General features: G+C 38.4%; 2 protein-coding genes across 2 annotated transcripts; one reads left to right on the top strand and one right to left on the bottom strand.

Moving 5' to 3' along the window:
* Positions 1-654: 654 nt before the first annotated feature.
* Positions 655-3,130, top strand: LOC143858328 (tubulin alpha chain). The gene is made up of 4 exons (XM_077368983.1): positions 655-808; positions 1,114-1,348; positions 1,710-2,080; positions 2,286-3,130. The coding sequence occupies exons 1-4, from the start codon at positions 716-718 to the stop codon at positions 2,937-2,939; spliced, it is 1,353 nt and encodes a 450-aa protein (XP_077225098.1). The 5' UTR covers positions 655-715; the 3' UTR covers positions 2,940-3,130.
* LOC143858329 (Cyclophilin-like peptidyl-prolyl cis-trans isomerase family protein) lies at positions 3,078-13,598 on the bottom strand. Its single transcript, XM_077368984.1, has 8 exons — positions 13,384-13,598; positions 11,406-11,519; positions 11,143-11,291; positions 7,126-7,198; positions 6,919-7,008; positions 5,976-6,015; positions 3,389-3,471; positions 3,078-3,293 (listed from the first exon to the last, which is right to left on the bottom strand). Exons 1-8 carry the CDS (start codon positions 13,483-13,485, stop codon positions 3,273-3,275), a joined length of 672 nt encoding a protein of 223 aa, XP_077225099.1. The 5' UTR covers positions 13,486-13,598; the 3' UTR covers positions 3,078-3,272.
* Between the last annotated feature and the right edge of the window lie 997 nt (positions 13,599-14,595).

The raw sequence follows: 14,595 nt of genomic DNA, 5'->3' as shown, positions 1-14,595 counted from the left end.
GAAATGATTTTTTGGGCACAACCTATTTATATCGTGGCCCATCAAATGAACGGTTTGGATCATCTTCTGGTGTAAGCCGTTGAATATTTTTGGAAAAATACAAGACTATACGGGCTTACGACCGGAGTACAAGATAATATATACCATTGATATTGTGGGCCACCACAAGGCAATGTTGTGAGCTGCGTCCGGTGTGCATCAAAAATCCTCTCCACTTAATCAAGGGTTGCAAGAGTCTCTCCACTCATCATAGAATTATCCACGCCCTTAGATCTAATAAGAGATGACAGATTACAAAAACCTCTTCAGATCATTCAAATAAGAAGGTTATGCTCATCTTACAAAAACCTCTATTGAAGGACCCAAACAACTGAATGGTTTTTGACTTTTGAGTATTCAATCATGTGGGCCCAATTTACATTTTTTTAAAAACACGTGCAAATAGGTACCCACTAAATTCGAATTTCAAATTTCAAACGGTCACCGCCAGCTGGATGCACCTCGATTCAAGTTTCAAAAATCCAAACCGATTAAAGTGTTGTCTGTTTCTAACGGCTATGTGCACGACCTTCTATTTATAAGACCCACCCCCTTTTCCCTGCCACTTCTCCCTATCCTGTATCCTGCTCCTTTTCTCTTTCCAAAGGCCTTTTGCTTACCCCTCTCTCTCTCTCTCTCTCTCTCTCTCTCTCTCTCTCTCTGTGAAAGAAAAAAAATGAGAGAGTGCATCTCCATCCACATTGGCCAGGCCGGAATCCAAGTTGGAAATGCCTGTTGGGAGCTTTACTGCCTAGAACATGGCATCCAGGTGAATGAGAAAACTACACTACTCTTTTATTCTTTGTTTTGGGTCAAATTGATGATGAAGTTTTTTCCATCCTCCTGTATTTTCAAGCATCCTTTTCTTTCTTGTTGAAACTTTGTTTCACTTTGAATGGGAGGTTTCCATGCTTTTTCCCTGATCTGTTTTGATATTTGCGCAACCCTTTCTTCTTTCTTTTTTTCTTTTTGGGATGAGCAACCCTTTCTTTTCTTAATCCAGTGATGTACATTCTTGGGTTTTCCTGTCTAGATTTTGGTTCTTTACTCAAATATCTCTGATTTATCTTGTAGCCTGATGGCCAAATGCCTGGCGACAAAACGGTTGGCGGGGGTGACGATGCATTCAACACGTTTTTCAGCGAAACCGGAGCAGGAAAACACGTACCTCGTGCTGTTTTCTTGGATCTGGAACCTACTGTGATTGATGAAGTGCGGACTGGAACATACCGTCAATTGTTCCACCCTGAACAACTGATCAGCGGCAAAGAAGACGCTGCAAACAACTTCGCTAGAGGCCATTACACAAGTAAGACTCCTAAACCCTTTTTTTTTTTTTTCCAAAGAAAAGAAAAGAAAAACATGGTTCTGTTCTTGAAAAGGCCTCTTTTTCACATGGATTCTTTCGGCTCTGTTATTGAAAAGGCCTCTTTTTCACATGGATTCTTGGCTCTGTTATTGAAAAGGCCTCTTTTTCACATGGGTTCTTGGTTATGTTCTTGAAAAGGCCTCTTTTTCACATCGGTTCTTGGTTCTGTTCTTGAAATGGCCTCTTTTTTCACATGGGTTCTTGGTTCTGTTCTTGAAAAGTCATCTTTTTCACATGGGTTCTTTGTTCTGTTATTGAAAAGGCCTATTTTTTCACTTGGGTTTTGTGGTTTGTGTAACAGTTGGGAAAGAGATTGTGGATCTGTGTCTGGACCGCATCCGGAAACTAGCAGACAACTGTACTGGTTTACAAGGGTTCCTGGTTTTCCATGCCGTGGGCGGTGGAACTGGTTCTGGGCTTGGATCTCTACTGTTGGAAAGATTATCGGTAGACTATGGAAAGAAATCTAAGCTTGGGTTCACAGTTTACCCATCTCCACAAGTCTCAACTTCTGTTGTTGAGCCCTACAACAGTGTTCTATCAACTCACTCTCTTTTGGAGCACACAGATGTAGCTGTTCTCCTTGATAATGAGGCCATTTACGATATCTGCCGAAGATCACTAGACATTGAAAGGCCAACTTATACCAATCTCAACAGGCTGGTATCACAGGTAATGTGAAAACTCGATCTAATTCCTCAATTGATCATTCCACATCTTATTTTTGGTTTGTTTTATGTTCAAAATGAGAAAAGCGATGGTGCGCTGACAGCGCACCATCAAGTGTTTAAAACGTTTCCTTCAGCGCACCAACACTTTTCTCATTTGTGACTTAGGTTTTATGGGCTAAAGTTTGATGTGTTGTGCTTCTTTGCAGGTTATTTCCTCGTTGACAGCATCATTACGTTTTGATGGAGCCCTAAATGTGGATGTCACTGAGTTTCAGACTAACCTGGTTCCATACCCACGAATTCACTTCATGCTTTCTTCTTATGCTCCGGTGATATCTGCAGAGAAAGCATATCATGAGCAACTTTCAGTGGCAGAAATCACTAACAGTGCGTTTGAGCCGTCATCCATGATGGCAAAATGTGATCCTCGCCATGGGAAATACATGGCTTGTTGTTTGATGTATAGAGGTGATGTAGTCCCAAAGGATGTGAATGCCGCAGTGGCGACTATAAAGACGAAGAGGACAATCCAGTTTGTGGACTGGTGCCCGACTGGATTTAAATGTGGAATCAACTATCAGCCACCTACTGTGGTTCCAGGAGGGGATTTGGCTAAGGTTCAGAGGGCGGTGTGTATGATTTCTAACTCTACTAGCGTTGCTGAGGTTTTCTCGAGGATTGATCATAAGTTTGATCTCATGTACGCGAAGCGTGCATTTGTTCACTGGTATGTTGGTGAGGGAATGGAGGAAGGAGAATTTTCTGAAGCTCGGGAGGACTTGGCGGCACTTGAGAAGGACTATGAGGAAGTAGGGTTGGAGTCAGTTGAAGGAGAGGACGATGAAGGAGACGAGTACTAAAAGTTAGAGATGGCAAGTTCTGGTTTCTGTTTTATGGATTTGTAACCAAAAGACTCATTGGTCTAGACCGAAAGCTAATTAGTAGGTTTATATAGTAGGTAGATGGCTTTGTTTCTTATTTTGTTTCTAGAACATATCTAGAGAACTCTCCTACTTAAGGAAAACTTCAGTACAGATGTTTGTTGCTTCAATGATTTTACAATTTTCTGCTTGAGCATGAATCCATTTAAATTTGTTAATAAAATCCTATGGAAAATGTCATAACATCAAAAAAAGTCTTTGCTAATAAAATTATATAGCATCCCACTTTACATACACCTTAGGAATTTCTTCCTATGGGAAGCATTTCATCCTCTGCAAAAAAAAAAAAAACTCACTGCTCAGAAACTGGTTTTTTGTGACCTCATATTTGTATTCATTTGGCACGAAATATAAATTAATTCACTCACTTGTCTTTCGATTTCTATCACTGATTGTGCAAGTCTTCTTTTCAGCACAAACCTCTCATGTTCACACGTTTCCACCTGTGAATCTAGTGAAAGCAATCAAACTAAATTAATGTTCTGAGAGAGATGCTGGTAAAGTAAAAATTCAACAGAAAATATAACTGCAAATCTATTAAAAGAAAATATAACTGCAAATCTATCAAACTAAATTTAGGCAGGGGCATAGGAATCAAACTAAATTAATGTTCTGTGTGGCTGTTGCCATGAGAAAGCAAGCTGCATAGGAATTTAATTCCTCATTCATTTAATTCTCTGGCGAATTCGTGGACGGGGGGCTGGCATGAGAAAGCAAGCAAATAGGCTCATATTTTGTCTCATGCATTTAATTCAACTGAGGTGGGCTGTGCTCTCCCAGCTGATCCTCGAAATGCCCTCTGCGAGGGTCCCTAGCAAATTCCATTATTTCAATAAAACTTAAATAAAATTCTCTTTTTATAAAAATAATTAAATTATTCATTTCTAACAAAAAGTACAAAATTTTGGGCTTGCAAGGTTGTTTCTCTCATAGGGCAGGGCAATATGAACAAGTTCCTTTATTCTCTACCAAAAATACAGATTTTGGGCGGTAGGTCTATGAAATAGGCAGGGCATAGGAATTTTGTCTCATAGGAATTTGGGTGGCTGTTGCCATGAGAAAGCAAGCCGCATAGGAATTTTGTCTCATTCATTTAATTCCCTGGCAAATTCGTGGACGGGCTGGCATGAGAAAGCAAGCAGTAGGCAGGGCATATGAACAAGTTCCCATTACTTGCTACCAAAAATACAGATTTCGAGCTGTAAGGTCTCTGTGGTAGATAGGCAGGGGCAAATGAACAAGTTCCATTACTTTCTACCAAAAATACAGATTTTGGGCTGTAAGGTCTCTCAGCTAGGCAGGGCATATGAGCAAGGAAGGTCCTTCGTTTTGTACCAAAAATATCTGATAGGGCAGGGCATATGAACAAGTTACTGTATCCTCTACCAAAAATACAGATTTCGGGCTGTAAGGTCTCTCTGATTGGCAGGGCATATGAACAAGTTCCTTTACTCTCTACCGAAAATACAGATTTTGGGCTGTAAGGTCTCTCTGATAGGCAGGGCATATGAACAAGTTCCTTTACTTTCTACCAAAAATAGACTTTGGGCTATATAAGGTCTCTCTGAGGCAGGGCATACGAGGAAGTTCTTTCGTTTTGTACCAAAAATACAGATTTTGGACTGCAAGGACTCCAGATAAGGTAGCACATGTGAGACGAGGGAAAACCTGGACAAGAAAAGCATGGATTTGGGGCTGTAAGGTCTCTGTTAGGCAGGGCATAAGAACATGTTCCTTCATTTTTGACCAAAAATATAGATTTTGGGATGTAAGGTCTCTCTGTTAGGGAAGGCATATATGAACAAGTCCTTTTATTTTCTACAAAAAATATAGATTTTGGGCCGGAAAGTAAGGCAAACGAGCACAAGGGGAAACTTGGGCATAAAAAGCATGGAATTTGGGGGAAACTTGAAATTTAGCCCCTTTTATTAAAGAGTTATGACCAGGCAGGAAACAAAACAAATTGGTTATTGCAACGACAACTTGAGAGACAATTTTTCCTTGGTTTAACTTAAACCGAGAAACTCACCAAAAAGGCAATTTTTCTGTACAAATGGCAGATTTGGGTTGTCATGTACCATGCCGGTTATATGCTCAGACTGCTCAGTTCCCATATCATTTTTCTTCATTAAATTATAATATTTCAACAGAGTTCATTTATTTTCTACCAAATATAGATTTGGGCTGCAATGTCTCCTAGATAGGCAGGGCGTATGAACAAAGGGTGAGCTTGGACATGAAAAGCATGGGTTTTGGTGGAAACTTGAACGAGGGGCTCTATCAAATTACACTATTTCAATAGATTTCCAATTATACTATTTCAATAGATTTCCTTTATTTTCTACCAAAAATAAAGATTTTGGGCTGCAGGGTCTCTCTACATCAGCATATGAACAAGGGAAAACTTGGGCACATGCTTTGGTGGAAAGCATGGAGTTTGGTGAAAAGTTGGACATAAAAACATAATAACAAAGCTGAAAAAAATATTTGGTTGATTCACAGCATATCATCTGGTTGCTGCTTCCTCGGTCCTGGACAGATGTCAAGCAATACGAATGCTCATATGCTTGAACATTCAATATGGAAAACATGGCCATGTACTTAAAGTGGGGCCCTTCGTTTTAAAAGCATCCCTAATCTATCAAAACATTTAAGGCAAAACAAAATGTTGCATTTAGAAAAGTTCATATCTGGTCTTGAACAACTGAATCAGTGGACCTAGTTTGATGGACCTGAAGACCTATTTTGAGAAGGCTCCCCTAATTCTTCTGGAAAGTAGAGCTTCTCTCCAGACCTTGCACTGCTCTGTCTTACTAGGCAAAGATAGATGAATGCTAGCAGAGTTCAGCAGATATAATTCATTTGGTTATTTGATTTTCCATGCACTAAGAGAATGACGCACACAAACACGCATACACACAAGAAACCAAGATTCATAGGTTGCTTGATTCTCACCATAGAAGTAGGTTGACAGAATACTGATGCGTTCAGTGGGCTGAAAAATAAAACATCACTCAATCAGAGCCCACCAAGCATAGCTATGTCAAAGCGTAATTTAACTTCTACATTATGCACATTGTCAAGCACAATTGAAGCATTCAAATAAAGAAACAGAATTTCAAGCCATAAGAGACTAGAATAATCATTCTAATTCTACACAAAGTATGAATTGGGCATGGACAATAATAAGGTGCATGACAACTGTACGAATACCAACATATCTGTCGCTCCATATATTTGCATTATTTACAAATACTATTTAGTTTATATTTTAGGAAAAGTTTCAAAAGGCATGTTTTTTTTTAATCTCAGCCCTTCACAAACGAGTGAAAGGCTGATTTCGGGGCGATGGACTTAGTCGCGATGGAGGTGAAATAACCTCTATATTTTAACATATAAATATTCAAGTCTCTGTCTATTCTATTGTAGAAAAATGGAACTACATAAGAAGTTAATCAATGCGTACATGAACGAAGGGGAGGGGTCAGAAAAAGGTTTGGCTTTGGTTTTCCTGATTCTCATAATCACATGTATAAGACATGCCCAAAACATAGTAATCTTGAGTTTATAATACATGTGACACATGCACAGGTTAATCGATATTGTCCAGACTCCAAATTGTGGGCCCCACCATGGGTACACTCCCAAACTTGCATTAGTGGACCTTACCATTTCAATGTGGGTGGTGCTAATTTTCACACTAGATCTGACCATTTGCAGTCGCAGATCAGAGAATTAGGCTCATCGACTGAATTTAGTGTTGACCAATGGTCTGGATTGTTAAGTGTGTCACATTTATTGCGCAAAGGTGAGACCAATACATCAGTCCTTGACAGAAAATAGCAATTTACTATATTAATAAGGAAATAAACTGTCCAGGAGCATAGGAAAAGTATACCATTACGAAAATCCCTTCTTGGCGAGTAGGGACTTGCTCAAGCTTTCTTAATGTTTCATCACCTTTAGTAACTTTCCCAAATATTGCATACTGAAGTGACAAATGCGTGTCAAATTAATTACTAAAAAGATAAATAAAAGAAGAAGAAAAACAGGAAATAGGTCTGAAATCCTCGATTGCAATGAAATGATAGCAGGTGAACAATACCTGGCCGTCGAGGTGAGATGCATCACCTAGAAGGATTGAAAATGAGGATGATGCACTGTTTGGATCTGAGAATCTACACCAAAAATCAAGACAAAAATTTGATGTAGAACAAATCAACCAAGTTAAAGATTTAACACAATGGGTACATGGATTCACACGAAGGCTCAGGCAGGTAGGACCTACAACTTACCAGGCATATTTAAACTCATGGTTATCCAAGAGTGAGCACACATTGGTACAAGTCCAAATGATCAAGGTTTTAAATTTTGGTTTCGATTTCAGTCATCAGTGAAATGGAAACATTTCGGTTACGGTACGAAATTTCGGCCGAAATCTTGTAAAACCACAGAAACATTTTGGTATGAAATCAAACCGAAATCCAGGTAAGATTCTTCACCATTGGTTTTTATTTTTATTTTTTGTCATTTTCTTCGAAATATCTTAAAGGAATCTCATTCTTCTTCTCTTTTCTGTAAGTGAAGTTGATTTATGACAGGGTTTCAGTCGAAATGTCGACATTTCGACTGAAACTTTCCTCTCTCCTTTAATCTGAAAATTTGCATGTATCTCATATTCGACCGAAACATTAATGAAATCCCATAAATTCGGGCAAAATCTGGTATTTTTCCAAATCCAAGTGGATTTCATTTCGGTAACATCTGAAATCGAAATATTTCGGCCAAAATAAAATGTTTCGGCTGAAATTTAAAACCATGCAAATGATGCTTGAAATTAATTTTTGCAGGGTTCAACTTAAGTTTTAATAGGTCTTGATTTGGGTCATGATTCCAAAACTTCCTCTTCGAATGCTTAAAATTTATCTTTAAAGCTTAGTCATCCCTTTAGCCTTTTAACAGATCTGACTTCTCCCAGCTTATAATCTCTATAACATCATCAAAATGACGGTCAAGGTGCGCTTCATTTCTAATTTCCAACTTTATCACAAGTGACTAAAAAGAGAAGGCTGTGGGATTTTGGCAGATGAAAATCTCACAATAGAACTTTCAAAAACAATATCAGAATAGAATCAATGGTTAAAGACACTGATAAATTTCTGTCCCATTGTTCACTTTTTTTTAGTGGTATTCTGTCCCTTGTTCACGAAAAAGTCAAACCTGAAAACATGATTTCAAGATGTCCTAACAATTTCAGGTCAGCCAGATTTTACTGCTGACACTAGCAATTCTTTCTGCTTCACGGTTAATACATCGGGCAGGGGAAAGTGCTAGCTGAAACAACCTTCAATGATTCCCTAACTTCTCTCACTATCCAAAGTTAGTGTTATATCAATATGATCCAGTCTAGGTTACTGTTATGGTGATCTCGACATTGTATCTGCAAGTTCAAAAGCTTTGCACATGTGGGTCTGCAACTCTTTTTCTAAAAATCCATCAACCATCAAGCACCGTGATGCAGAATGATGCAGATAGTAGGCCCAATAAGAGGCATATTGGTCCATTAGGATTTATTTCAATGTTATTTAGTTTCTAGGATTCTTATTTCCATGTTTTTAGTTTCTAGGATTTTATTTCCATGTTTTTAGTTTAGGGCTTTTATTTTCCATGGAATTTTATTTCCATTGCCTGTGTATAGGCCACATGTATTAGGGATTTTAACTTTTGGATGGATAAAGATTGATTGACTTCTCCCCTCTACAGGTTTATTCTCTTTTCTCTATTCCTCTTCTCGTCTTCCCCAATTCTTCGTCTATTCTTCTTCTTCTCCTCTCTTCTTCATCTATTCTTCTTCTTCTTCTCTTCTCTTCTTCTCCTACTCTTCTTCTCTATTCTTCCTCTCTCCTCTTATTCTTCTATTTCTCTCTCCCGGTTCTACATCACACCGTTCGTAGCTTCTGGAAGGCCATCAATTTAGCCTACTAGCTATTTACTCAGACAAAATATTTATCGGCAACATAAAATGGTCAGCTCATTTTTGTCTTGTAATAATTCTTTTTCACATCTGATTTACTTAAAGTGAACAACAAAAAGGAAAAGGATTACATTCACCCTTCATGCAAATATACGCTCAGTGGTATGTTGACATTCCTTGGTCGGAGCATATTAACTCTTTCTTTTTTTTTTTTTTTTGAATGATGGAGTAGGATTCATTAGGCAGTAGGAAAACAATGACAATCATGTGAATGTGATGTTAGCATGGAGAATGATGATATAGCTTACAATATCACCATCTCCAGCCAAAGTTTAGCTGTCAATCTCAACAATCCTAGTCCAAACACGAGAGGGAGGCCTTCCAGAACAAAGTTTTGTGTGGTTTGGCTAAAAGCTAGTGAATGGTTCTTCAAGGAAACCGGTATAAGAGTGAGTACAGTCTCATGTCATTGTTGGCTTTTTGACGAAAAAATTTTCAGCAAAAATCTTTTCGTAGTGACTACCTGCTCATGGAGGGGGAGTATATCAAAGACATTTTAAGTTACCCTATTGTGAGAAGTCCATATCATATATTTACTTTCTCAGCTTTGTATACCTAAAAGGACAGTCCATTGAAACAGAAGGTTGTAATCTATAAGCCAAGTCGCTGTACCAATTTTAGTTTGCGAAATCATCAAAAGGATCAAGAGTACAAGGTTTGAAAGTAACAATGATTATGTCTAACCAAAGGGACCACTGTAAGGATTCATTAAAAATCACATATGATCTTCCTGTAGACAAAGTTATTGACTGTCAAAAGGCATAGTTTCGGCCGACCGTTTTGAGCCATATTGCAAAAATGATTGTCACGGGAGGGATCCGATTTTTTTTTCCAATGAGATAAAGAATCTGGGCAAACATAGACGAGGATTCCTCTAGCAGGTGTACATCAGTACATGTAACATACTCACAAACTCATATTGGGAGAAAGTTTGTGGGTTTAAGGGGCTCTTTGGATGGCACAAAAAATGTTATTGACTGTCAAAAGGCATAGTTTCGGCCCACTGCTTTGAGCCATATTGCAAAGATGATTGTCACGGTAGGGATCCAACTTTTTTTTCCAATGAGATAAAGAATCTGGGAAAACATAGACGAGGATTCCTCTAGCAGGTGTACATCAGTACATGTAACATACTCACAAACTCATATTGGGAGAAAGTTTGTGGGTTTAAGGGGCTCTTTGGATGGCACAAAAATCGGTCCTTCTCAACTCAACTCAACTCAACAAAGCCTTTGTCCCAAGCTAGTTGGGGTCGGCTAAATGAATCCTTTAGAAAAAAATTCATGAAGAAGGTAAAAGGGATCTACCCGGCTCTAATCCTGGTTCTAGTTGGGCTCTTCTACGTGGATCATTTTCTTCCATTGTATCCTATCCAAGGTTATGTTCTCTGTTATGTTCCTAGCTATCAAGTCTTTCCTCACTGTTTCTACCCATGTTATTTTCGGTCTAACCCCTACCTCTTTTTACTCCCTCAATTTGGCACGAGTCACCTCTTCTCACCGGAGCATCCAAAGGCCCACGTTGGATATGTCCAAACCATCTTAAGCGGTGCTCTCTCATCTTCTCCTCGATTGGAGCCACCCCCACAAAATCGGTCCTTATTTCAAATTAAATTATTTAAATTTAATCTTATTTGCAAATGGGACATTAGGGCTTCTTTGGAAGCCACTAATCATATCAACTTGAAAACTATAATAACCATTATTTGCAGATAATGATATTTAAGTTCAAAACCATTAGCAAATAAGATTAATGCAAATAATTTTTAGACGTATCCAAAGAGGCCCTAAGCCAACAAACCTACACAAGGACTCTCTCATGGATCTTCCTTCTGCTTCAATCAGAAGGTTGTTATTAGAAGATGAAGTTGTGTTACTGAAATAATGGTTTCAATATGTAACCTTTCAGGATTTTCAGGGTTTTCACTTTATTCATTATCTTAGCTTCACTTCTTGTTCTTAATTATGTATTTTCTCCACTCCTTTATTTTATCTCGAACAAAAATCTAGTATTACCAAACCAATAGGAAAAAAACAGACTTATCAAGGTGAGGGACCAATAATTAGGGAAAATGGAATAAAAAGTTACCTCCCCATTGAAAGAATGCCCCTTACATGTTTGACGTTGCTAAACTCACCAACAACAGTTTTTACGGCTTCTTCCCTTTGTTCTTCATTCATAGGAGCTGTTCTTCCACCTACAACATCGGCCACTTGGGCAACAAAACCCTTGTCAACCTGCAACCAGTTAAATTCCACATTATCGAAAAAATATGAAAATGGCACGCTTACACTTGTTTCATTTTCTGTACAATGACAGAATTCAGAAGGTTTCAGACTTTCGATGAGTACCCGGAAGAAGTGATTGGTATTGTAGCAGCCCAAACGAACGAGTTTGAAAATGTGCTCGACGGTTTTGGGGGCAACATGGGGAAAAAACCCAAACTCAATGTCTCCATAGTTCGTCTACATGGTAAACAAAATATCCCCGTTTAAAGACATCATCATCTACAAAGCATAATAATTTAGTGCACAATAGACAAATCATATTTGTTCAAACTATTAAGCAGTTCCAAACCAATAATTTTATTCACAAATTCCCTCCTTTGTTATGCATCACAATTTATTCTTTTTTCCATAGAATACATCTTCATATGATCGATAGGGTACTTCATGTTGAAGTATAAATGATTAAATAACAACAACTCTAACAGCGTAAGCTTTTGGAGTAATTGGTTGTTTCACGTGGTATCAGAGCTAATGCCACACTGCAGGTCCTGGGTTCAAAAGTCAAAACCCAAAAACTCCTTGATACTAAAAATCCACATGTACAGCCAACCCAAAAATGAGGGGCCACACGTGAGGGGGAGTGTTAAAATATAAATGATTAAATAACTCCAACTCTAAGAGCTTAAGCTTTTGGAGTAATTGCTTGTTTCACACATCAGAATGCAACTTCATCTATGTTAGATGTATGCATATGCCTAAGGGCATAGTGGTCATATGTAACTTTTCTCTCTTCATATAAATGCATAAGTGAGGGGGAGGATTCTCCAACTCACTTTTCTCCTCTCCATCTTCTCTCCAACAATCTAAGACATGAAACTAAGCTCCATTTTGATGCTCCAAAGGTGATTCTCATTGTTGTTGCCACTCGAGAGAAACAACAGAATCTATGAACAGCAACCACTGCAAAAGCATGGAATTTTTAGGGAAATCCTCTCCACTGTCAAAAGTAGAACCCTTCATTTTGATCTGGACGATAACCCAAGCGGCAGATAAAGAACCACAGCATGAAACTTTGGTGTCCCTCTCTTCAAGCCAACTATAGAGACCAAATTCTGCACTTAGACCCCTCCAGAGACCAACACCATGAAGCTGAACACTGATGCTTCTCTAGAAGCAAACGTCGCTGCAACTGGGGGACTAATCCAGGACAGCCATAGCATAATTCATGTCTCATTCTCGGTTAACACCCCACTTGGGCCCATCTAGGAGCTCAAGCCGGATGCCATTCTTCAAAGAGTCCTCTTAGCGATTGAAAAGAATGTGGACAAAATATGGATTGAATCCGACTCTCACCTTTTCGATTTCACCTTTACAATAATATTCAACCCGATCTCTAACAGATTCAAGTAAACATTAATGGATTTCAGAGCTCTAATAAGAAAAAAAGAAAGAAAAAAAAAAGAAAAAAAAAAACTAAGAAATCTAGAGATTCTGCCCTAGAAATGTGAATATCATGCGCCGAAAAGGTTAACTATTTGATTTCACGTTTACAATAACATTCATCCCAATCTCTAACACATTCAAGCAAAATTTAATGAATTTCAGAGCTCTAATCAGAAAATAAAAATAAAAACCTAAGAAATCTAGAGATTATGCCCTAGAAAAGCACATAAACCGCCATAAAGATCAGCATTTTGGAATTCAGATTCTAGGTTTAGACGGATCTTCACTTTTACAACAATATTCATCCCGATCTATAACAAATTCACGTAAAAGTTAATGAATTTAAGAGCTCTAATCAGAAAAAAAAAAAACCTAAGAAATCTATAGATTATAAACTAGAAAAACAGATAAACCGCCATAAAGATCAGCATTTTAGAATTCAGATTCTAGGTTTAGACTGATCTTCAAGAATTTCTTAGTTAAATCAATTCACATCCATAAACAACAATTGATTTCTGGAAAATTCAACATAAATAGAAACTGCAACGAGTAATAAAAAAAGATTATCAGATGAACAGAAGCAAATCAAATATGAGAGGAGATCAAATGGGAAATCCAGAACAGAAAACAAAGGAAAAGGAATTCGTAGAAAAAGGACCTGGAAAACTACACGCGCGGATCCGAGATCGGAATCTCGAGAGTAGCATACACGAGCGAGCACGAGACAGAGGACAACGATCAAGGCCCAAACTCTCGACATTTTTCTTTGTTTTTCCGGCGGTTTTTTAGAACTCTGCTCGTCTGAAGTGAGACCGTAAACGCGCGAAAATAAGGGATGATACGCGCTGATCTGGTTTCTGGGATGTAAAAGGGTGATGATATTAAGACAGCCATGTTTTGATAACTGCACAGATTCATCTTGTCTTTTAATATTGGGGTTTTTGCAAAAGAAGTATCCCCCTTTGCCTTATTTGCCAGAGCATCACGTTGGAGTGAATTTTGCAAATTCAGTATTGCCATCTTTTTGTGAACAAATTACCCATGATAGATTTTGGGAAATGATAAATTCTCACCCCCTATAGGATAATTCACACCCCTTGAACGTGAGATAGCGTTGAAATCTGCCACATAATCCAAGTTAAAGGGGTGAAAATTTATCGTCTCCCTTCCTTTTACTAATGAATCTCTATATTACATTTTAAGGGAAATGATAAATTCACCCCTTTTCTTTTACATGGGACATCAAACTGCAGTGTATGTACATCAGCCCCTCGGCAGTCATAGATACAATGTAGGTAGCTAGAAAAGGGGTGGATATATCACTTCCCAATATCTTCATTCACTTTCTTTCCATTGAAATTTTTTATTAGAAAACTTTTTTCGTGGAAAATTATTTTATGTTTGAATGGAAGCTGTGCCTAACATCTTATAAGCACATATAGACATGTCATTTTACTCACAAGCAAAGCATGGGTGTGACCCACCATTTTACATGCCAGGATTTGATATGCTAACACCCACCATCTCCACCCAAACCCATGCATGTGGTGGGGCCCACCATTTTACAACCATGACTGGGTCCACCATCTCCACCCAAATCCATGCATAGGCTGGATCCCACCAACTCCACTCAAACACATGCATTAGTCGGGGCCCAATTTTTACCCCATGTTTTGATGGGGTGGGTCCCTAAATCGAACAAAGGGCGAGAAGAGAGGGAAAAAAAAGGGATACTTTTATCATTTCCCAAAATTAAATCAAAGTTTTTACTTGACCCACTCATGGTTGTAAAATGGTGGGCCCCACCACATGCACGGGTTTGGGTGGAGATGGTGGGTGTTAGCATATCAAATCTATGCATAGGCTCGAT

This window comes from Tasmannia lanceolata, unplaced genomic scaffold (assembly GCF_043159265.1).
Source record: "Tasmannia lanceolata isolate RefF3 unplaced genomic scaffold, GAP_Taslan_0.1 ptg000025l, whole genome shotgun sequence".
In the NCBI taxonomy this organism is placed as follows: domain Eukaryota; kingdom Viridiplantae; phylum Streptophyta; class Magnoliopsida; order Canellales; family Winteraceae; genus Tasmannia; species Tasmannia lanceolata.
Note: the sequence above shows the minus strand (reverse complement) of the source record. Positions and strands in the feature narration are given on the sequence as shown.

Excerpts from the sequence above, each read along its gene's own strand:
- LOC143858328 (XM_077368983.1), top strand. The coding sequence starts at position 716 with ATGAGAGAGTGCATCTCCATCCACATTGGCCAGGCCGGAATCCAAGTT. Across the intron at positions 809-1,113 it reads GCCTAGAACATGGCATCCAG|CCTGATGGCCAAATGCCTGG; the intron begins GTGAATGAGAAA and ends TTTATCTTGTAG. Across the intron at positions 2,081-2,285 it reads TCAACAGGCTGGTATCACAG|GTTATTTCCTCGTTGACAGC; the intron begins GTAATGTGAAAA and ends GCTTCTTTGCAG.
- LOC143858329 (XM_077368984.1), bottom strand. The coding sequence starts at position 13,485 with ATGTCGAGAGTTTGGGCCTTGATCGTTGTCCTCTGTCTCGTGCTCGCT. Across the intron at positions 3,472-5,975 it reads TCTGTCAACCTACTTCTATG|ATTCACAGGTGGAAACGTGT; the intron begins GTGAGAATCAAG and ends TGCTTTCACTAG. Across the intron at positions 3,294-3,388 it reads TGATAGAAATCGAAAGACAA|AGGATGAAATGCTTCCCATA; the intron begins GTGAGTGAATTA and ends TTTTTTTTGCAG.